The 24893-nt window shown below is 43.2% G+C and overlaps 1 protein-coding gene across 1 annotated transcript in view; it reads left to right on the forward strand.

Annotated features, from left to right (window-relative positions):
- med27 (mediator complex subunit 27) overlaps nucleotides 1-24893 on the forward strand; it is a 51026-nt gene that overhangs the window by 20394 nt on the left and 5739 nt on the right. Inside the window, exons 4-5 of the mRNA XM_084307938.1 lie at nucleotides 14827-14920; nucleotides 15023-15130. Coding sequence (XP_084164064.1) covers nucleotides 14827-14920; nucleotides 15023-15130 — 202 coding nt within the window. The remainder of the gene's footprint in view (nucleotides 1-14826; nucleotides 14921-15022; nucleotides 15131-24893) is intronic.

Here is a 24893-nt window from a genome sequence, read left to right on the forward strand (position 1 = left end):
ACTTGTACTTATACGTATACGTACTGTATAGTGCGAAATAAATCGTTCCAGCAAAGTAGGCTTTGTCAATACCAGTGTTGGGACTAACGCGTTACAAAGTAACGCGTTACAGAAACGAAGTTACTTTTTGCCGCAACTAGTACTCTAACGCATTACTTTTGAAATTCAGTAACGCTACTTACGTTACTGAATGGTTCGTCACTGCGTTATTTGCGTTATATACGGCGTAGATTGATAGCGAGCGGTAGTGATTATTATTATTATTATTATCCTCATCCCCACCCGCGTAGAATGATACGAGGCGAGTCTGGCCACTGGCCAATCAGAAGTGCGCAAAGAAATGCGGCTACGGAAAGAAATAGACCCTCTCTATTGTAAACAAAACAAACGCTCGCTATGAATCTACATACAAAGAATGCAGTAACAAACTAACAAACCATTTAGCAACTACTTGGAGAGATAATTAATATACAACATGGAAACGAGATAAAGAACATGTTTGAGGCGCTGCTGGAGTCAACTGGACTAACGTAACGTTACTACATCTCAACCACCGCAGACTTTGGTGAGTGAAACTCAAGTTGATCAACGGATTTTGACTGTACGAAATCTGCCAGGGAATCTCATATAATACTAACCAAACAATATAAATATAGTCCTTTCATGCACAATTGATATCCTAACTATTCTAACGTTGCAATGCTTTGATTGATATCTTAAACAACGTTGCAACTTGCAAGATGGTGAATGAATGAATGAATGAAAACTTTATTTAACAGATTGCAGAATGGGTACAATACAGTACGGCTCAATACATACAATTGTTAAGGGGATGCAGACCAGAGAAAGACGTTTGTCTTGTTTCCATCAGGGTCCCCCATTTTCAATTCATATAGACATTTATGACATACACAACATACATGACATTTATGGCATAGGGACATATAGGTATTTAGTACTGATACATTTGTGACATAAACGGTATTCAAATATACAGTACTGTTACCGCTAGCTTTGGGTAGGGCGTTCCACATTGTTGTGGCATAATTGCGAAACGTGTTTAGTCCCTTGTTTGAGCCGAATCTGGGTTTAACATGATTTGTTGAGCTTCCTCTGGTGTAGTGGTTGTGGTATTCACTGACCTTTGGGAAGTATTTTGACATGTACATGGGCACCCCGGTTGTATAGTGTATCTTGTAGACCAGGCCCATTGCAAGTTGCTGTACTCTGTCGTCTACTCTAAGCCATCCTAGGTTGTCAAAGTGGGCAGGGGTGAGGTGGGTTCTGGGGTTCAGGTCAAGTAGTAGTCTGACCAGTTTGTTTTGTGATGTTTGTAATTTTGTTTTAAGCGCCTTTGAGGTGCTTTGGTACCATGAGGTGCAAGCATAGTCGTAGTACCCTTGAATTATAATGGTTATAATGAAACGCTCCGGCGACATCAAGGCTGTTCCTTCAACCGGCGCACTTCTTATTATATGACTCGGGACAACATTTGTTTGTGTCAGATTTGTGTTTGTATCTAGACCACATTGCTTAGCAGAGTTCGGTGATGTGAATGGAAACTGTCAAGTTGATCAACCGATTTTGAGTACTATAGGGCATGGGACTCGGGAGCAATCTTTTTTTTTTATCTTTTTTTTAAATAACTAAATAGTTACTTTTCACAGTAACTCATTACTTTTGGGTGTAAGTAACTAGTACAGTAACGAAGTTACTTTGAAATGAAGTAACTAGTAAAGTAACTGAGTTACTATTTTTCAGTAACTAGCACAACACTGGTCAATACTGAACGACTGGCTGCATGCTTGTCAAGAACCAATCGCGGCGCGCAGTATACTGATATATATATGCCGCTGATCCATATGCTCTTTCAGAGAGAGATAACGGGTGACAGATCCGGTATTTCCGAACCTATAGGTTTGGAAATACTGGATCTGTCACATGTCATCTCTCTCTGAAATGTCCGTGGCTAAAACTCAGAGTGCTCTCAGAACTTTAGGTGTGGAGCAGAGTTTTGATTGATTGATTGAACATTTTATTAACAGATTGCAGAATTGGTACAGTACAGCTCAATACACACAATTGTTAAGGGGATGCAGACCAGAGAAAGACTTTTGTCTTTTTTACATCAGGGTCCCCCATTTTCAATTCATCATATATGACATACATGACATACAGATAGACAGTGCTGCTACTACATCTATACAGAGAAGAGAGGAGAGGTTGTAAATATGCGTTACATGCGTACGGCCTGGGCAGCCAGCATCTAACTGTTCTAACAGCAATATATAATCCATGTCAGAAGCAGAACGCACGCAATAAGTTATAATAATAATAATTATTATTGAAAAGTTCTGCATGGGTTTATAAAGTCGTATTTGGGGGTACTGTATTTGGGGGCAATTGACCAATGGTTTGCTTTCAACCCATGAACTCCTTCCTCTCTCACCATTTTATATATATTTTTTTATTTTGTCTACTAAAACTGTATTGTATTATATTGTTTATTTTGTAACGTGTCTTTGTATAGGAGCCAAAGCACTCATGAGTTATACCTTATTTCTATTGGCTTAGTTGCCTACTGTTAAAGTCTACATTTCAGAATACAATGGGGCTTAGCTGTATATTTAGGTTATTGTATTATTATGAACCCTTAGGTGGCAAGGAGTGTGTCACAGAGGGGGGCTTAGTCAGGGAGGAGCGGCATTAGTTGCACTTCATGATGGGGGAGGGAAAATGGATACTGTAGGCCAGTGCTTCTCAAACTTTTTCTGTTTGGGCCCCCCCCCCCTCGCCACAACTAAATAGTCATGAAATGGGCCATGTTTAAATTTATTATTATTTAGCACTGCAGAATGGTCAGCTCCCATCTCCTCACACAGCGCAGAGAACAGGCGCGCTTTCAAGGGTCGGGTTTTGATGAAATTTACCACGTTTATAACTTCTGTCAACCTCATTCAGATCAGGGCTAAGCTGTCTTGACGCTGGCGCCTCTCTGTGAATTTACAGTGCGTCCATTGCGCGTTTGGCGAGACCCCCTTGATGAGCGCCTGTAGCCCCCTCCTTTTCCCTGCCATGGCCTGCGCACCGTCAGAGCAAAAGCCCACACAGTTCTCCCATTTCAGTCCATGTTCTGTCAGGTAACTGTCAATAATTTTGAAGAGCTCATCAGCTGTCGCTCTGTTTTTGACATATTTGCAAAACAGCAGATCTTCACTCAGTGACTGGGAATTTACAAAGCGAACATAGGAAATAAGCAAACAGTCTTTATTGCTGTCAGTCTTTGACAAGGCAACACTCATGTCATCCTCAAGGCTCAACTTGGCCACTTGGCAACACCTTAACTGCTGCATCATGAGATACTTGGTACTCAGCACCACACTCTGAAACTAGCTCTCCAGGTGGTATCAGATGAGATTTCAATGAGTTCTTCCTAGAGTTTTGATGGAGATGTGTCAGGAAGCTTTGTCTCAATGTTGTCTGTAAAGTATTTTTTTATCCAGAGTAACTTGGTAATCCTTTTCTGTGTTTTATTAAATAATGATTTTCAGATTTTGAGAAATGGTCAAACTTATCCAAATATGGTATTTTCATGGAGAACAGTGCAGCTGCAACAGATAGCACTTTAGTGATAATTTTCTGTAATCCAATTTTTTTTAATTTCTTTTTTAATTTTTTTTTATCTCAAGGCTGTCATGCCTCTGCGCCCTTCGAATCACAAGCTCACGAACAGGCTACGCCTACTCCCCAGGCCGTAGCGATGAATAGAGAACCTGCTTACAGTAGCAGCTCCAGTGCACCTGGCGGTGCTACACAGAAAGAACAAGAGTCTCCGCAACAAGAGTCCACACAAGCCATCGTGGATTTCCTAGTGAAGCAACAAAACCTTGCTACTCTGCCCCCTCAACAGATTCCTATATTCAAGGGAGACCCTATGGAGTACAGGCTATTCATCAGGGCCTTTGAACACGGAGTGGAGGACAAGACAGATAGTAACAGAGACCGGCTGTACTTCATGGAGCAGTACATGGATGGACAGCCAAGAGAGCTGATAAGAAGTTGTCTTCACATGGAACCAGAGCGAGGCTATCGCGAGGCAAGGAGGCTCTTGAAAGAACATTTTGGAAATGGATACAAGATCTCAATGGCGTATATAGACAAGGCACTGAACTGGCCTACTATCAAGTCCGATGACGGAGAGGCGCTCCACTCCTTTGGCCTCTATCTCACTGGATGCCTCAACGCTATGGCTGACGTGGAGTACATGCAGGAGCTTGACAGCAAATATGCGTGCCATCACAGCCAAGCTTCCGTACAAGCAGAGAGAGTGGTGGAGAAGCAAAGCCTATGCTCTTCTAGAGAAAGATCATCGTAGCGCCAAGTTCAGCGACCTTCCCGACTTTGTCAACCTACAAGCCAAAGAAGCCCTACACCCTCTCTTTGGCAACATCATAGATGGAAACAAGAGCCAAGCTAAGGCTCACAAAGATGAGAAGACATCCAGAAAGAGCGGCGCTCGGGGAAGCTTCACAACAGCTGCTACAGCAGTCAAGAACCCGGCAGAGACTAAAGCAAGGACCAAGGGTTATACACTCTGTGCCTTCTCCAACCCTTGCCTCTTCTGCCAAGGAGAACAGCATGCCATGGAGCAATGCAAAAAGTTGTAGAAGTCTCTTCACAAGGAGAAGATAGATTTTCTCAAGAGTAAAGGCCTATGTTTCAGCTGTCTGAAACGGGGTCACATGAGCAAGGCCTGCCAAGAAAATATGAGCTGCCAAGTCTGCCAGCTTACCCACCCTATAGTTCTACATATTAAGAACAAAGCTGCCTATGATGTAGCAAGGCACAAGAAGGAGACATCGGATGATGCGCCCAAAGAAAATAAGCACAGGGGCGGGGAAAAAGAAGGCGAAGCCAGTTCTATGGTCAGTGGATGCATCAACGCAGAAACGAGGACCTGCAGAGCTACTGGGGCCGGCAACGTCGAAAGCATCTTGGCTATCGTTCCGGTCCACATCAAAGCCAAGAAAGGCAACAAGATGGTGGCTACCTACGCGTTCCTCGACCCAGGCAGCAACGTCACTTTCTGCACAGAGAAGTTAATGGCAGCGCTTAACGTCACCGGCAGGAAGACAAGTATCCTGCTAAAGACCATGGGAGGCGAGCAGGTTGTGAGGAGCCAGATGGTGTCTGGTTTAGAAGTCTGTAGCTTGGATAGTGACAACTTCCTTGAGCTACCGAACCAGCGTTTCCGTTAGCCGGTAATTACCGGTATTTGACCGACTAAATCTGTTGAAGTCCGACATATTTAATCTCTCCGGTCTTAATGTCCGGTGAAAATAATTTGCTGAGTCTAAGCACAATTTGATTATTTGAATTGTATTAAAATAGGCTAAAATTAAATAGCCTATGCGATGAACAAAACAATCATTACATTTGTTTCATCGTTGCTTCTAATAATGACAACGACGTTGTCAGCGAGAGCTTAGTGCTGGGTGTGCAAACTTTTGTGAAGCTGCAGAGCCGGAGCAGCAGCAGCACAGTGCAGTACTCCAGCAGTACTCCAATTCAGCCATTGGCAATTCAATGTTGGGTGGGGGGCGCTGCTGTGCGGTCCCCAGAAAAGAGCCAATAACAGCTGAATCTGCTGCTCTGCATCGACATACTCTCGCAAATAAGTCATTGGGAGGTGGAGAGAGAGAGAGAGTCGTCAGTCGTCACGCAAACCCACGATAATGTTGCCGTCTGTCTGCCAAATTTCTCAGTTCTTCGCTTGATATAATTAATACAAATGTCCAATATAACGGAATTCGTTAGCTCATAAAAATGTGATTATAACAGACTGTTGTTTATTAATGTCGGGCGAATGCCCACAGACACCTATTTGATTTAAAGTCGGCAGCAGCATGGAGTCTCGGGACTTATTTTATTTGGAATATAATGACTTTATACGCAAAAGTAGCCTAGTTTTAAGTAAAAATATTATAAATCTACATGCCTTGATGATGTCATTCTTTTGTTTTGTTGTCATTCTTTTGCCTATCAATTGTTTTTAAGCTCAATAAACTCTGACCGGAATTTCTCTCATTTGACCGGTAGATTGAAATCTACCGGACACTGAGGCCGGCAACAATTTTTTCTAACGGAAACCCTGTACCCAACACCTTCTCTCAGAAGTCAATACCTGCTCGTAAACAACATCCCACTGCAAGAGGAAGTCGATAAGTGGCCCCATCTCAGTGAAGTGCAAATCCCGTAGATCCAGGCGGAGATAGGCCTTCTCATCGGGACTGACGTACCTAAGGCAATGGAACCATGGCAGGTGGTACCCATCGTGCAAGATTGATTGATTGAATTGATTGATTGAAAATTTTATTAACAGATTGCAGAATGGGTACAATACAGTACAGCTCAATACACACAATTGTTAAGGGGATGCAGACCAGAGAAAGACTTTCGTCTTGTTTACATTAGGGTCCCCCATTTTCAATTCATCAGTACATATATGACATACATGACATACAGATGGACAGTACTGCTACATCTATTTTGACATGTACATGGGTACCTTGGTCGTGTAGTGTATCTTGTAGACCAGGCCCATTGCAAGTTGCTGTACTCTGTCGTCTACTCTAAGCCATCCTAGGTTGTCAAAGTGGGCAGGGGTGAGGTGGGTTCTAGGAGTAAGGTCAAGCAGTAGTCTGACCAGTTTGTTTTGAGATGTTTGTAATTTTGTTTTTAGCGCCTTTGAGGTGCTTTGGTACCATGAGGTGCAAGCATAGTTGTAGTACCCTTGAATGAGTGCTCCTGCCAGAGTCTTCAGGGTATTCTTGTTTACCAGAGAGGAGATCCGGTACAAGAATCGAGTTCGTTGGTTGACTTTTTTTTATTACATTGGATGCCATTTTGTCACAGGAGAGATTAGCCTCTAGGATGGAACCCAGGTAGGTAATTTCATCTTTCCTTGTGACAATATTGTCACCCACTGTAACTGAGAAGCCGTCGGTCCTGCTGAGTTTGTTATTTGAACCGAAGAGAATGGACTCTGTTTTGCCCATGTGTAATGATAGTTTGTTATCAGCGAGCCATATGCAGATTTTGCCTAGTTCCGAGCTGAGGGTTTTTTCAACCTGTAACTTCTTCTTGTCAGAGACCAGCAGGGCTGAGTCGTCTGCGAACAAGAACAAGTTGCAGTCACAAGCTGACGACATGTCATTTGCATAAATTAGGAACAGTAGCGGTCCTAGTATGCTTCCTTGTGGAACACCACAGCTCACTGTGAGGGGGGGCGATAGGGTGCCGTTTACCTCCACCATCTGTTCTCTCCCCTCCAGGTAGGATTGCATCCAGCTCACTGATAGACTATCACAACCAATTGCTTTTAGCTTGTCAATCAGAATGGAGTGATTGACAGTGTCGAAGGCTTTTTGTAGGTCCATCATGACCATGCTGCAGTATTTGCCCGCGTCCACCTCTTGTTTGATGTGGTCGTTCAAATAGAGAAGGCATGTGTCAGTGGAGTGGGATGTTCTGAAGCCAGATTGGAATTCGTAGATTAGATTTTTTTCCGCTAGGTACTTTTCAACCTGTTTGTAGACATTTTTTTCCATGACTTTCGAGATGGAGGTAAGAATAGAAACAGGGCGGTAGTTGCCTGGGTCTAATTTACTGCCCTTTTTGTGCAGAGGGGTCACTCTCGCAATTTTGAAGTCCTTGGGGACGTGTCCCTGTTTTATGGAGAGGTTTATTATGTGTGTGATGACTGGGAGGATGGCGGCTGCTGAGTCTCTGAGGAATTTGGAGGGGATGTTGTCATGGCCAGTGGCCTTGTTAGGTTGGAGGGCGCTCAGTTTTTTGAGTACCTCATCTGTTGTTACCATTTCCAGTTTGAAGTCGTCTTTGCGGACCACTAGGGCCGTACGCGGTGAAAACGCGACTGGGCTGGATCGTCAATGGCCCCCTCAGAGGAGAAAATGGCCATGAAACTACCAGTGGACTCATACAAGTCACGTCCAACCGCACATCCGTGGCCACGCTAGATGAACTTTGGAGTCAACAGTTCAAGAACGACTTCCCAGAGTGTCGAGACAACCAGCTTGAGAAGTCGAGGGATGACATCTAGTTTCTGGAACTGGTCTCGCAGTCCGTGAAACTTACAGAGGGACACTACAGCATCGGCCTACCAGTGAGGAACGCAGTCTTCAAGATGCCGAACAACAGAAGAGTAGCTGAACAGCGAGCTCTCAACTTAAAGAAGAGGTTCACGAAGAATCCCAAGTTCCACGCTGATTACTCAGTGTTCGTCGACGACTGGATCGCAAAGGGCTACGCAGTCACGGTTCCCAGTGAGGAGCTCAGCCGCAGCGATGGAAAAGTTTGGTACTTGCCACACCATGGCGTGTACCATGCCAAGAAGAAGATCCACGTGGTGTTCGACTGTGGGGCATCATTCCAAGGCACCACCTTGAACAACCAGCTGCTACAGGGGCCGGATCTAAGGAGTACTCTCCTGGGTGTCGTCACTAGATTCAGGCAAGAGGAGGTGGCTGTTATGGCAGATGTGGAGGCCGTGTTCCACCAAGTCAGGGTGCCGGTCGAGGATGCTGACCTTCTCCGGTTTCTCTGGTGGCCTTCCGGTAACATTAGCCAAGACCTAATAGAGTACAGAATGAGAGTACACATATTCGGTGCCACCTCCTCTCCTAGTTGTGCCAGCTTCGCCCTACAAAAGTGTGCACAAGACAACAGAGAACAGTACAGCCCTGCAGGGGTCGACACAGTGCTGCACAACTTCTACATTGATGACTGCCTCAAGTCAGTTAATTCAGAAGAGGAGGCTGTGTCCCTGTGCAACGAATTAAGGGCTATCCTTGCCTCAGGAGGATTCAGGCTTACTAAGTGGGTGAGCAACAGCCGAGCCGTGCCCTCCGCTATCCCTGCTGAGGAAAGGGCCGAACCTCTGTGGGAGTTAGATCTGGATCTGGACATGCTCCCGGTCGAGAGAAATTTGGGAGTCGGGTGGTGTACTGAGAGCGACAAGTTCAAGATTGTCCTACAAGAAAAATCACCCACAAGAAGAGGCATCCTCTCTATAGTTGGCTCAATCTACGATCCGCTGGGCCTCCTAGCTCCAGTGGTCTTGACAGCGAAGAGGATCCTCCAAGAGCTCTGCAGATTCAAACTAGGATGGGATGACGACATCCCAGAGCACCTCGCTCTACAATGGTCCAGCTGGATGGAGGACCTTCGTCTGTTGGAGGATTTCGGAGTGCCTCGGAGTTTCAAGCCCAAGGGCTTCGGCGAGGCAACATTCAACCAGCTGCATCACTTCGCAGATGCTAGCCAAGAAGGCTACGGAACGGTGAGCTATCTGCTACAGAAGAGTGATGACAACAAGCTTCACGAAAGCCCCTCACTATCCCGCGCATGGAGCTAGCAGCAGCTACCATGGCAGCGCGCATGGACAGGACCTTGAGATCCGAGCTGGAGCTCCACCTAAACAAATCTGTGTTCTGGTCCGACAGCACCACGGTGCTCAAATACATTGCAAACAGAACCAGTAGGTTTCGCACCTTCGTAGCGAATCGAGTGGAGACCATCTTGAAGCTATCAGATGTAGGACAGTGGCGGTATGTAGATACTGCAAAAAAGGGAGGTAGGGACCGCACTCTGAATATCGTTGGTTTTTATTTTCAAAGGACACAAAACGTTTTCGGCCATCCGGCCTTCATCAGTGTGTAAATGACAACTGTGACAAACATAACTTAAGTAGGCTGTACTTGACACCAGGTGGGAACAATCGGCAATCAGTTAACAGTTAACAGGCTAGGTTGACGTCATGATTGGTAGCAGGGCTAGATTGACAAGTAGACTACATAATATCACAATATCACAATATCACATAAATGTGTATGATGGTAATATATGAAAACACCAAATTGATACATATTACAATATTTACAGACCTGTATGGAAATAAAAGGCAGTACATTGGAGTGCATCAGGTTGTTAAACCGTTCATTAAACAGTGTACTAGTTTTTCTCTCTCATACAGTAGATAACTTAGGGTAGCATCTATAGGAATGGAGCCAAAATTGGACTCTTCATTCATCCCAGATGGAATACATCGATTTGAGCCGATGTCAATACAATATATAATTTAATTTACAACTCTGTATGGAACAAAAAACAGTACATTGGGGGTATCAGGTTGTAAGACCGTTCATTAATCAGTGTACTCGTTTTTTGTTTATACAGTAGATAACTTATGATAGCTAGAGGAATGGAGTCAAATTGAACTCTTCATTCATCCCAACTGGATACATAGATTTGAGCCGATGAATCCATACACATTCTCGTTGCAAAAGCAGTTGTTCATGGTTGCCACCTCTTCTATTAAGAAAAACCATCTCTAGACCTATGCACTTGAGGTCATTAGTTTTATGATCCATTTCGTTAAAATGTCGTGCCACAGGGGAATTAATGTCAGTCCGCTTTATATTGCTTCTGTGTTCGTTCAATCTGATTTTTAATTTGCGGGATGTCTGTCCAATATAGTATTTTTTACATGGGCAGAATAATAGGTAAATTATGTGTGTGGAATTACATGTTATTAGCGATCTGATCTTGTAATCCTTCCCGGTGTGGGAGTCGTGAAATGTGTTTGTTTTGATCATGTGGCTGCAAGATGTGCATGATCTACATGGGAAGCTTCCATGAATAAAAGGTTCTGGCTTTGAATAAGAGTCCGCTCTGACAAGGCGGTCCTTCAGGTTTGTGGCTCTTTTATGTCTAAAACGTGGAGGGTGTTGGAAGCGATCATTTAACGTTCTATCCGATGATAGAATATGCCAGTGTTTCATGACTGTGGACTTTATAACGTAACTAAATGGATCATAAGTAAGGACATAATTAATGGTGCCTGGTGTTCTGTTTCTTTCTTTCTTTCGGAATAGTTCTTTTCTTTCGATTTGGTTTACTGTGGCCATGGCAGAGTTAAGACACTGCTTTGGGTAGCCCTTTTCATCAAAACGTCCCAACATATTTTCACTTTCGGAGTGGAACTCCTCCTGAGAGCTACAGATACGTTTGAGTCTGTATAGTTGACTTACAGGCATACTGACTTACAGGCATACTGCAACAAATCCTGCTGACCACGCGTCGAGAGGACTCAATGTGGAATCATTCCTGCGCAATGAGACTTGGATACAGGGGCCGGAATTCCTCACCAAGCCCGAAGAGGAATGGCCTCAGAACCCAGAACACCATGGGGACCTAACCACGGAGGACCCAGAGGTAAAGAACGCCGTGGTCAGCGCTACTGCAGCTGAAGAGCAGTTCGACACAGTTCAGCAGTTCCTGGAATATTACTCCAATTGGAACCGTCTCAAGAAGGCAGCCGGTTGGATGCTGAAGCTTAGAAGCACTCTGCTGATGTTGTGTCGCAAGAGGAAGGAGATGAATGCTTCGCTCACACAGTCTGAGGTACAGACACAGATGTAGATCTTCAAGGCAAGCCTGGAGAAGACCAACCTCACTGTGGAAAATATAAAGGAAGCAGAGCTCGAGATCATTCGTTACAGTCAGCGACAGAAATACTCAGAAGAAATCGCAGCGCTTCGGAAAGGTGACTACGTCAAGATGAGCAGTCATATCGCCAAGCTCAAGCCAGTACTGCAAGATGGAATCCTCAGAGTAGGTGGAAGACTTGACAAATCGGCGATGCCTGAAGAGGCTAAACACCCAGCCATCCTACCTAAGGATCTCCATGTGACGGAGCTTATACTCAGAGACATCCACCAGAATGTGGGTCACAGCGGTCGTAACCACATACTGTCCAAGCTGCGACTCAAGTTTTGGATCCCTGGAGCTCACGCAGCCATACGAAGAGTCCTCCAAGTGTGTAACCTGTCGACGCTCACACGGTGCTGCTGGACAACAACAGATGGCGGATTTACCCCAGGACAGGGTTCTTCCAGATGATCCCCCTTTCACCAACACTGGGGTAGACTACTTCGGTCCGTTTGAAGTCAAACGCGGCAGAAGCGTCATGAAGAGGTGGGGTTGCAGCTTCACCTGTCTGGCTATCCATGCTGTCCACATTGAGGTGGCATCGTCGTTGGACACCGACTCATTCATTGACGCTCTCCGTCGCTTCCTCGCGAGAAGAGGCCAGGTGAAAATCCTCCGTTCAGACAACGGGACTAACTTCGTTGGAGCGGAGCGCAAGCTAAGAAGAGCTATGGAACAATGGAATAGCTCCAAGATCGAGAACACGCTACGACAGAGGGGAATCCAATGGATTTTCAACCCCCCTACCGGTTCTCACCATGGAGCGGATGATCAGGTCGGTCAGGAAGATTCTCAGCACCACCTTAAAGCTCCAGTGAGGCAGAAGCCATCATTAACAGTCGACCGATAACCAAGGCTTCTAGTGATCCGGACGACCTGGAAGCGCTTACCCCCAACCACCTCTTGCTCCTCCAGTCAAAGCCTTCCCTGCCTTCAGGCCTCTTCGTGAAAGAAGAGCTCTACTCCCGCAGGAGATGGAAACAAGTCCAGTATATGGCAGACATATTCTGGAAATGATGGACACAGGAATTTCTACCTCAGCTCCAAGAGAGACAGAAGTGGACACGTGTGTCACGCAACTTCGCTGAGGGAGACGTCGTCCTGATCATCGACGACTCTGCACACCGCAACTCCTGGGTCCTGGCCAGGGTAATCGAGGCGGTTCCTACATGTTTAATACATGAGGCATTGTCTAACGGTATCTAGCTGGCTAGCTACTGATAGCTCCTGATATCAACAAATGCTCCAGCAATAGTCGAGTGCATGATACCTCCGTTAGCTCGGTAGCCAACGATAGCTCACGTTAGCTCTATATGAAATGTCCCAGTAAACTAAATAGTTCACTGAGGCGTTGTCTTAACGTTATCTAGCCAGCTAGCAGTAGCTACAGATAGCTCCTGATATCAATGTCTTATAACATTGATTCTATTCGAGCCCCTGGCTTGCATCGCATGAGGGCATGCTGAATGTGATTTGACCAAAGCAGAGTATACAAATAGGGTCCAGCTGCAGCGCCGGAGAATCCTGGCTGTAGCTGGAGGCTACTTGAGTACACACAGACAGTGGAGCTGTTTGCAGATAGCGAGCATTTTGAGTTGTTGCGTGGTGGCGATGTCTCGCAGATAATACAACTACAAGTATGATTATATAATATATATATTTTATATAAATAAAAAAAATGTATATATTATTATTATTTTCTTTTATAAAACCAAAAACGATCGGTTTCGGTCGATATGGCTCATAGACGATCGGTGATTGGTATCGGTGGCAAAAACCGTGATCGGGGCATGCCTACTCACGAGTAAGCAATTTTAATCAGTAGAGTGGACCGTCGGCCCTCACACTTTGAGAATTAGGAAAAGCGCTATATAAATCTTATGTATTATTATTATAAATGGTAGGCTTTTTTAAATGTTTCTCATCTGGGTAAGAGTTTCTTATCTGGGTAAGAGTGCTCTCGACCACTCTTAGAATTTGGTCTTGCCTGAGAGAAAAGCAACAATAAGAAAACGTTGCTGAATCCCAGGTAAGAACAAAATAAGAGGAAATGCTAGTTAAGAATGAAATCTGTTCTTATATCGCTTCATGAATGAGGCCCAATGTTCTGAATTTGTCTTTCTTATGCTCATGTTCATTTGTATTGTGTCATGTGTAATCCTGTAGTTCCTTCATACCAGTCCACCGTGTATTATTCCCCAATATGTTCCCTAATCAGCGTGTCCCTTTTTAAAATAAAAATTTCAAATTGTTTGTCTATAACGTGTGTATTGTAATTATTCTAAATTCTGGTGTTATAGTTTTATACTTCTTGCGGTAACTGTTCAATTATCTTTCCTCTGTTGCATCTATTCTCATCCCCAGGTCCCCTGTGTGTATGTTTGCCTCTGTTAGCTTGTAAGCTAGTTTGTATGTTAGCCTGTAGCTTCTCTGCACTGACATTCAGCGTCCCGCTAGCTTGTTCTACCTGTTGCATCATTGCCTCGTGTTGAGTCTTCCATCGGTGTATTTACTTCATCTGGGGTTGCTTTTCTTTCATTTGTCCTCGTGTTCATTCTTCCTTCTTTCTTTTGTCCTCGAATCTTCACTTTTTATTTCGTTTTGAATTGTTTTACTTCCTTTTTTTGATATTCATTGACCGGGAGCTCTTTCATGTGGCTGCTCACCAGAACGTCGTAAACCGGAAGTCTGTTCACTGTTTTTAACTGCTGTCTGTTGTTGTTGTCATTTGTTTCAGGTTTTTGTTTTATATGTTATGCTGTAGTGTAAAGCACCCTGTGCATTGGTGCTGTGAAGGGTGCTATATAAATAAAGGTCATTCATTCATAAAAGTTTTTCTTGCTATATATATTAGGGCTGCCCGATTATGGCAAAAATCATATTGAAATCACGATTATTAAACACAGTTACTCATTGATTTGAGAACATATGACGACTGAATTTGTTTTAACTTTCTTCTCGACCAAAAGCTGCCTTTCTGTCACAAGTTACCAAAGACGTTTCAAAATAACTGGAGAAACGCACCATGTCTCCCTCCTCCCTCTCAACATGAGCTTAAACTACTGTTTGGGCTTGAGGGGGAGGGCCAGAATGCACCGCTGTGAAGGAAGGGTGTGCTGCATTTACAACAAAAGACAAAATGAGAGCAACACTGCATGCAGCACAATGATAATTTTATCTTGATTTTCTTGATCGTGGCAAGACAAACATTTTATTGAAATTCTCAATTAATCACCCAGCCCTGTGTGTGTGTAGGTATGTGGATGATGTCATCTCTCGTATAGGACGGATGTTCCCTGATATGACCATTGAACTGTTCAGACCCAATGGAACATCTGCAGTATTACTGGTACACACACATACACAAATACTGTATGTCATATTTCTATGATGAGTTTTCATTGGCACCTACAGATTATATTCACCTTTTCGTCTGTCTGTCTGTCTCTAGGTAACTCTAGGGAAGGTGTTGAAGGCAATTGTGGTGATGCGTTCTCTGTTCATTGACAGAACCATTGTCAGAGGATTCAACGAGAAGGTTTATTCTGAAGACGGGAAGGTACCTGAACCACATCTCTAGTTTATATAGATCTATCCTCTGTCTACATACAATACTATCTAGTTTATATTAGGGATGTCCGATATTATCAGCCTACCGATATTATCGGCCGATAGTGTCATTAAAATGTGATATCGGAAAATATCGGTATCTGTTTAAATTTTTTTTTTTTTTTTTTTACATTTCTATAACCTTTATTTAACCAGGCAAGCAAGTAAGAACAAATTCTGATTTTATTTATTGTCAAAAGTATGCATAATATTGTGTTCATTCCACAACAACAGATATGTAATGTTAATTACCTGAAATTATTCCGTTTTTGGGGGGGGGGGGGGGGGGGGGAACCCTGCATATATCGGTATCAGTTGATATTGGTTGATATCTGTATCGGAAATTAAGAGTTGGACAATATCGGTATATCGGTATCGGTAAAAAAGCCAATATCGAGCATCCCTAGTTTATATAGATCTATCCTCTGTCTACATACAATCATTTCTAGTTTATATAGATCTATCATCTGTCTACATACAATAATATCTAGTTTATATAGATCTATCCTCTGTCTACAATATCTAGTTTATATAGATATATCCTCTGTCTAAATACAATCATATAGTTTATATAGATCTATCCTCTGTCTACATTTACATTTAGTCATTTAGCTGACGCTTTTATCCAAAGTAACTTACAAGTTCTGTACGACAAGTCATCAGGGAGGGTACAACTCTATCAGCTGAGTAACAATGTTCATCAAGTGTTGAGTGCTACAGTGTAGGTTAGTTTATTAGTGCATGACGGTAAGGTTAGTTAGGGTTAGATTTTTTTTTTTTATCTTTTTTTATTTCAGATAATGGTTGAAGAAGTGCGTCTTTAGTCGACGGCGAAAGATTGGACGGCTTTCGGCTGTCCTAACTGGGGTGGGTAGTTCATTCCACCATTGTGGGGCAAGGACTGAGAATAGGCGACTTCTCTTTGATGACCCTCCCGGAGCTTGAATAGGAGTAGGTCTGAGGTGGCCAGAAGATGCAGAGCGTAGGGGTCTTGAGGGTGTGTAGTTAGAGACCATTGACCGGAGGTAGGCGGGAGCGGTTCCCTTTGCCGCACGGTATGCCAGGTCGAGGGCCTTGAAGCGGATTCGTGCAGCAATGGGGAGCCAGTGCAGGTCCCTAAGAAGTGGGGTGACATGGGCCGACTTCGGTAGGTTTGAGATCAGGCGGGCCGCTGCGTTCTGAATGAGTTGAAGAGGCTTGATGGCAGTGGCCGGGAGGCCAGCAAGCAGTGCGTTGCAGTAGTCGAGGCGGCAGATGACTGTTGATTGGACGAGGAGTTGGGTGGCTTCTTTTGTCAGGAAGGGGCGGATCCTTCTGACGTTGCTCAGGAGGAATCTGCAGGTTCCGGTTGTTGCTGCGATGTGAGCAGAGAAGTTCAACTGGTCGTCGAGGACAACACCAAGGTTCTTGGCGGTCGGGGACGTGGTCACAGCTGCATTCTCGACTGTGATGGAAAGGTCGGTCAGGGGGGAGGATTTGGCCGGCAGGTGGAGCAATTCTCTTTTGCTTAGGTTCAGTTTGAGGTGGTTGGTCGTCATCCAGGCGGAGATGTCGGACAGAGATCCGCTCAGAGACGTGGATATCTGAGGGAGGGAAGGAGAGGAAGAGTTGAGTATCATCGGCATAACAATGATACGAGAAGCCATGAGACGTAATAATGTTACCCAGTGATTTAGTGTAGAGGGAGAAGAGAAGGGGTCCTAGCCCTGGGGGACACCCGTCCGCAGGGGGCGGGTGGCCGACAGGGTCCCTCTCCATGACACTTGGTAGGAGCGGTCATTGAGGTATGATGTCAGCGCAGAGCCAGCCACTCCCATTCCTGCGAGGGCCGCGAGGAGGATCTGATGGTTGACTGTGTTGAAGGTTGCAGATAGATCTAGGAGAATCAGGCAAGAGGAGAGGCCTTTCGCTTTTGCTAAGTGAAGTGCCTCTGTGACCGCAATGAGGGCCGTTTCTGTGGAGTGGCCAGTCCGGAAGCCAGACTGATTAGGGTCTAGGAGGTCATTCTGTAAGAGATAAGCAGTAAGTTGGTTGGATACAGCACGTTCAAGTGTTTTAAAAAGGAAGGAGAGAAGAGAGACAGGACGATAGTTGCCTATGACGGTGGGGTTCAGGGTTGGTTTTTTTTATGAGCGGCGTGACTCTGGCTTGTTTTAGGGAGGTGGGGACCACCCCCGAGTTGAGTGAGGAGTTGATGGTTGCAGTTAGGAATGGGAGGATGTCCGGTGCTATGGTCTGGAGGAGTGGCGAGGGTAGCTGGTCCAGCTGGCATGTAGTCGGACGGTTCGACGTTACCAGTGTCAGGGTCTCGGCTTCTGTAATGGGAGAGAAACATGACAGAGTGAAGGATGAGGTTCTTGATTCAGTATTTGGAATGGGTGGGGGTTGGGAGAAGGAGCTGCGGATGTTCTCTACTTTTTCCTCAAAGAAGATCGCAAAGTCTTCGGCAGAGGAAGATGAGGGAGGAGGGGGAGTGAGGAGGGAGGACATGGTAGCATGCAGTTTGCAAAGGTTCTTGGCAGAGGCCTCGATCCTATGGTGAAAGAAAGAAGCTTTGGCATTAGTAATGGTTTTGGAGAATGTTAACAAGAGGTTGTGATATGTGTTGATGTCAGCAGTGAGGCGTGACTTTCTATACTTCCTCTCAGCCGCTCTCAGGACCGGTCTTTGTTCTCTCACTGTATCCATCAGCCATGGACTGGGTGGGGAACGGTGGGCAGGTTTCTCAACGAGGGGACAGAGCTTGTCGAAGGAGTTTGTCTACATACAATAATATCTAGTTTATATAGATCTATCCTCTCTACATTGAATAATATCCAGTCTTTTAGATTAGATTACATTTACATTTAGTCATTTAGCTGACGCTTTTATCCAAAGCGACTTAGAAGTTCTGTACGTCATCTGGAAGGGCACAAATCTATCAGCTGAGTAACAATGTTCATCAAAGTGTTGTGTGCTACAGTGTAGGTTAGTATATTAGGACAAGTGCATGACAATAAGGTTAGTTAGGGTTAGATTATTATTATATATTTGTTCAGATAATGGTTGAAGAAGTGCGTCTTTAGTCGACGCCGAAAGATTGGACGGGTTTCGGCTTAAAATATACAGCACGAGTACAGTACAACGAAAATAAGTTTGGCATCCAACCAGAGTCCAAATGTAACAGTAAAGTGCAGTAGTAATATACAATGTACAGGTGATTAAACTGGGTATAAAATATATAAATTAGTAATTAGTAGGGCTGTCAGTTTATCGCGTTAATTGGATTAATTAATTACACAGCAAATTATCGCGTTATGAAAATTCACTCAAAATTAATACTTATTTAAAAAAAAAAATCTCATTCATTCCATAATAACGTAGAATAAACATTTACAAACTTTTTTTTTTAAATGGTCCGTTTGCATGTTCTTGGTATCTGATTCTAGGGACATCTATGGATCTCAGGGAATGTATTCCCAGTGTCAGAAATACTGTCTGTTACTAGGCTTGAGTGAATTGTAATGAACCAAATGAGAATATCAATTCAATTATTTTTTTATTTACATTTTTTTGACTGTGAATAACACTATGCTAAAATTGACCAGACCTGAAAAATTTAAGCAAATGAATAAAGGAAAGATGATTAAACAGAAGGTTTTGTAGATACAGTACTGAATTCTGCCATCCGGACACATGCAATTTGAAACATGATTATAGAATATAAAATATCTTCCGGTTTAGCTGCAATATGTAGCGCACGCAATTGGTTACAGCTCCGCTCCCGTTATCGTTAATTTCGTTTAAAAACCTTATTTGGACAATACCAAAAGAGATTAGACCACATCGTATGTATTGATAAGACCCTCTACTAACTATATCAAAAGACAACATGGATAAGGATAAGAGAAAGGGTGGAAGGAAACAAGACACAGCAATTCTAACGGCGCCGATTGAAACACGTTCAAAGAAAATGACAGGCGACGCTGTGGCAGATCCGTTGGTGACAAGCCCCGACGCGGGGAATATAGAGGAGAATACACAGGGACCAAGGACAACTGGCCCCGAGAGGGAGACAATAGATGACAACATAACAGGAACATCAGAAAAAAGTTCCGTGAAGGATAAAGCAGGCGATTTTGAGAAGATAATAGCAAAAACATCCATCGGATCCCTCACTGCTCCAATAATATCAACTGACACAAGCAGTTCAATTACACAACCCGACTTCAACTCTCTGACTATCCTGATAAAAGAACAGATGGTCGCTTTCAAAGCACACGTTGAACACATCGATACTAAATTCGAAGAGGTTATGAGAGCGGTCGCTTTACAGTCCATGCGAATCACGACAGTGGAGAATACGGTGACAGAAATTACACGGGCAGTCAAGGCGAACGAAGGTGGCATGACAGAGATGGGAAAAGAGATGGAAAGTGTGAAAGAAGAATATCGGAGGGAAATACAAGGGCTTAAAAACGAAGCGACGGAGAGGCTACTAGAAACCCAACGCTACCACAGGCGGAATAACATCCGCATTGTAGGGCTTGATGAAGCAGTAAACTGCGAAGATCCCAACTTTCCAACAGTGTTATCAACGATTTTGGGTAACATCGATCCAAACACAGTGCCAGAAGTGGACCAAGTTTACAGAATCGGTTCTCGGGGGCAAAGAATCAACGGGCCAAGAGTCATCATTGTCACTCTGCGGAAGACTACAACAAGGGATGACATCATCAAATTTGCTCGCAACCAACGTGGGAATCTGATTTATGGTGATAAACCAATATTTATCTACGAAGATTTGAGCAAACATTTATATAATTGTAATTTCGCTGGATATACACTGTATACGGTTAAAATGTTATTATAGACTATTTTTGTTTTATCCTGTTTCTGTACTTGCATATATTTTAACCACCTTTACTGAAAGTTTCATTATGCATTGTGTGTTGAGTACTGACTTTTAATAATTTTTTGTTTTGCAATAATAAAAAAAATATAAAAAAAAAAAGAATATAAAATATCAGGCCTAAAATGGTTATGCGATTAAAATGTGATTAATTAGATTAACACATTGACCGCCAGCAGCAGGGGGCGCTGATACCCCTTCATTGCCAGGTCTTTATTCAATGGATATAGTTTTAGACTGCGACATTTGCGAGTGCTTAAAATATATCTTATATTATAGCTATGGGTCTAATACACCCGTTGATTGTCAGTGAGTTGCTTCCAGTCAACATGTACAAAACAGATAGTTTTTTCATCTGTACATTACCATTTTATACCGTTTTGAATGTGGGTATGGTGTGGGTGATTCTGAGTAATAAAAGAAAAATGCATTTTAGTGTAATCCAGTCATCACGTTGTAATTTTTCGGCTGATTATCTAATCACCCTGAAATCAACGCTAGATTATCATTATTATATCTCCGTGTGCATACATGAAATGGCCTTCGTAGCGCGGCGCGCCCCCCCCCCCCCCCCCCCCACACACATACACATATAGCTTTGATCGCGGTAGAAAGAAATATCAGATCAACGCCAGATTTTATATATAGTCCTTACCTGGTATCTGATGTAATGCAAACAAAAGGTTTCCAATTATCTGATCGCCATTCCAGTTATCCACAGCGATCATGTCCCCGACATTACCGAGCGCTGCACCTGAACGGGCAGGCGGGGTTAGTATTCCATGCCGTCGTTGTAAGCCCCTGGCTTGCCAGAGTATTTAAACCCCGCCCCCACAGCTCAGATCGGCTCATAAACCACACCAGCCCATTTCCAATGAAATGCAATAGCTCCGCAAGGCAGTATAGGGCGGTGTTGACCGTCTGCCAGCTCAGACACATTCACCAGGGTCTACAGAGGCTGCAGCCATGAATTATGAATAGATATAGCGAATAAAAGAAATAACGATGTTCGCATGGCGGGCAATAGGGAGGTGTAGTGGTTACGTCATTGCCGTTTTTCGTGTTCCACCCTCTGTCCAACGCAATGTATTTCCCCATTGCCCATTTCTAAATCGCCTCGTTTAAAACAAATAAAGCATTAACATTGGCATGGTGTACCTTTCTGTGCTTATTCATCCACAATCTATAGCTCAACATGAAAATATTCGCAATTAATCATAAAAAAGTTTTATTTCAACCAAATGTTTAAAGGGGAACTATTTTACTATTTATTTCACTATTTGGGCACTTTTACACAATTCCTGTGAGTTTATGGAACACTTCTGTAATTTTTTTTTTTTTTTTTATTCATTGTTTTGTATTTCTAATCAAGTCCTCAAAAACAGCATTTTTCTACCTCAAGATCTTAAGCCGTTTTGAGCCTGGGCTCCAACCACAGTGGTAACTGTGCGGAGTGTGTGAGTCTCAACATGCAGCTGAGTCTCTCTGACATCACAAATCAGCACATTTTCAGATGACTCAGTTCAGTGAGGGTGAATATTGTGAGAGGATAATTGGAAGAATGCGCCAATATGAGAATTAGAGACATAGATCATATTAATATAAGTCCACATAGCTAGGAAACAATGCTAAACACTGAAAAAGGCCATTTATAAGATAGTTCCCCTTTAAACAATACTGTTAGTGATAGAAGGGAACTCATTTTGTGCAAAAATGTAAAGCTTTTCAATTTCCATGCGGCAGAATTGTTACAATAGCCGATAATCCATTTTCCCAATGATAAATCCTTATACGGGTGGAACAACCAATGACGTCAGACTACACCTCCCTATAACGAGTATACTCGTTCTTGGCAATTATTGTGTTAATTAATTACAAATCCTGTAATTAATTAGATTAAAAAATGTAATCGCCTGACAGCACTAGTAATTAGTAATAGTGCTAATAAGATTTATGTACAGAGTTGTAATACCAACATGTACAGTGATACAGATATAAAGACAGTATGGTCGTCGTCAAACTGGCCAGTAGTGCCACTAGTAAGAGTAGGTAGGGGATATGTACATATATAGATATAGTATCTACAGATATGTAAAAAGATGATGTGCAGGTATGTACATATGGGTTGATATATATATATATATATATATATATATATATATATATATATATATATACAGAAGTACATACTATCATACAGAGTTATATGGGTTATATGCAGGTGTATAAATTGGTATATAGCAGGATTATATGCAGACAGATATGGATATATATGTGGTAAATATGTAATGTATACATGCACTATTGTACATGCTATCATACAGAGTATATGGGTAGACTATAATGAGGTGGGTAGTTAAGATTGTTATGATTACAGTGTAGGGCAGTTGTAGACTGTGAAAGCAGTAGGTAGGTATAGATGATTATGATTACAGTGTAGGACAGTTGTAGACTATGAAAGCAGTAGGTAGGTATAAATTGAGTAGGCAACCAAGTTCAGAGTCATACGGTATGGGTAACAGAGCCTAGGGTGTAGGCAATGGAGTCAGAGTTCAGAAAAACAACGACAAGGCATTCAATGTACTAGGATAAAAACAACAATGGATTAAATATACTAGGATAAAAACAACAAGGGATTAAATATACTAGGATAAAAAAGACAACAATGGATTAAATATACTAGGCTAAAAACAACAAGGGATTAAATATATAAGTACTAAAAACAACAAGGGATTCAATGTACTAGGATAAAAACAACAATAGGGGATTAAATATACTAGGATACAAACAACAATAGGGGATTAAATATACTAGGATACAAACAACAACAATGGATTAAATATACTAGGATAAAAACAACAAGGGATTAAATACAAGTACTAAAAACAACAATGGATTAAGTATACTAGTGTAGTGGCTACTGGGACATAATTCACGGCATCCTAGCCTTATGTGGTGTTTACTACATCTCCCGTGATCCTTAGCGGATTATGCCGTTGGAGCCGTTTATGAGCAGTTGGTCGAGGGCATTTGGCAACCCCTGGCGTTCTTCAGCCGACAACTCCGTTCCAGCGAACATAAGTACAGCACCTTTGACCGTGAGCTCCTCGCCCTGTACTTGGCGGTCAGACATTTCCGTTTCCTGCTGGAGGCTCGCCCTTTCACTGTTTTTGTAGACCACAAACCATTGATTTTTGCTATGGCGAAGGTGTCCGAACCGTGGTCTGCCAGGCAACAACGCCATCTGGCTTTCATCTCTGAGTTCACCACTGACATCCAGCATGTGGCGGGGAAGGACAACCCCATGGCTGACTGCCTCTCGCGGGCCGCCATTGGTGCTGTCCACCTGGGAATTGATTACGCCCGTATGGCTGCGGATCAGGTTTCAGACCCAGACATCCAGGCATGCAGGACGGCGGTTACTGGCCTCCAGTTGGCGGACGTCCCCTTCTTTGATGATGGCACAACTATCATTGATGGCATTTCACTATCATTACCGCATTCCTACACTAGGATAAAAACAAGGCATTAAATCTACAAGTACTAAAAACAACAAGGGATTAACACATTTGTGGCCATTTGATTTCCCCATCTAGCTATAGCTGGGTTAGCTTTCCATTACATAGTTTTACTGTGCATCACCTTGTTTGTAGAGCTAAATCTATATTTTATATTATAGCTATGGATACAATATCATGATCATTTGACCGTAACTATCTTCCGTTCATGATGCAAAAAAGAATAAAATATTTTATGAATACGTTCACGTGTTATCCCGTGGTGAATATAAGTATAATTTCGGAATGATCCGGGCTAATTCCTGGGAGGCCGGCTACAGGGCGCAACGTGAATTCGACTAAAACCATTGGCGTTTCGTCCCTGGACACGCTACTATTTTCAAATTAAATCTATATCATAGGTATTATGTTTCATCATGAATGGATGAAGGGGGGGGGGGGGGGTTGTTTCTGATTATGTGATTGCCAGTAACGTCATTCGTTATTACCACAACACACGCCGATCAGGGGGATGGGTATAATAACCCTGCACGATCAAGCTGAAATTGACTTCAGATTGTCCTTACCTGTGGTCGGTGGTATTCCAAAAAGAATATTAAAATTATTTGAACGCCATCTGGTCCATCCTATGTCCATCTGGTCCACGACATAACCCACCACAACATATGGATCGGGGGTCCCGAAAACGATGCAATGCGATCGGGTGAAGCTCTAGGTTTCCCATTACTAGAAAAGTTCGTCCGGAGTTGTTTAAAACGTAGCACCCGGTCTGGAACAGGGTTTACTGCACTCTCGATACTGCCTACTAGCAGGATCTGGCCGGTACTGCACCTTTTGAGTCCCAGTATGCCTTTTAACGGCAACATACAGGTCCCTGACATTGAATAGGATATTAAAATCGAAAAGAAAGGAAAACGATTTTGGCCGTTAACTGCTGCCGCCCAATAACGTATATATACGTGGTTGGCCACGAAAGTGTTAAATATACTAGGATACAAACAACAACAACAATGGATTAACTATTCTTATGTCTTCTAATATTACCTGTACCTCCCCTCCCCATGCTGATATGACGCCCGGATTTCCCCAAGGGGATCAATAAAGGAATATCTTATCTTAGAAGAAGCTTCTATCTTATCTTAGAAGAAGCTTCTATCCCCAGGCCATCAGGCTGCTAAACGAACAATAATCGCTAAACGAACAATAATCACTATGCAACAACCATCAAATGCACACAGCACACACACCCACACGCACACACTCACTCAAACAAACAACACACTGCAGCACCCACTTTCCACACT

This window comes from Notolepis coatsorum (assembly GCF_963971535.1).
Source record: "Notolepis coatsorum genome assembly, chromosome: 2".
Classification (NCBI taxonomy): Eukaryota; Metazoa; Chordata; class Actinopteri; order Aulopiformes; family Paralepididae; genus Notolepis; species Notolepis coatsorum.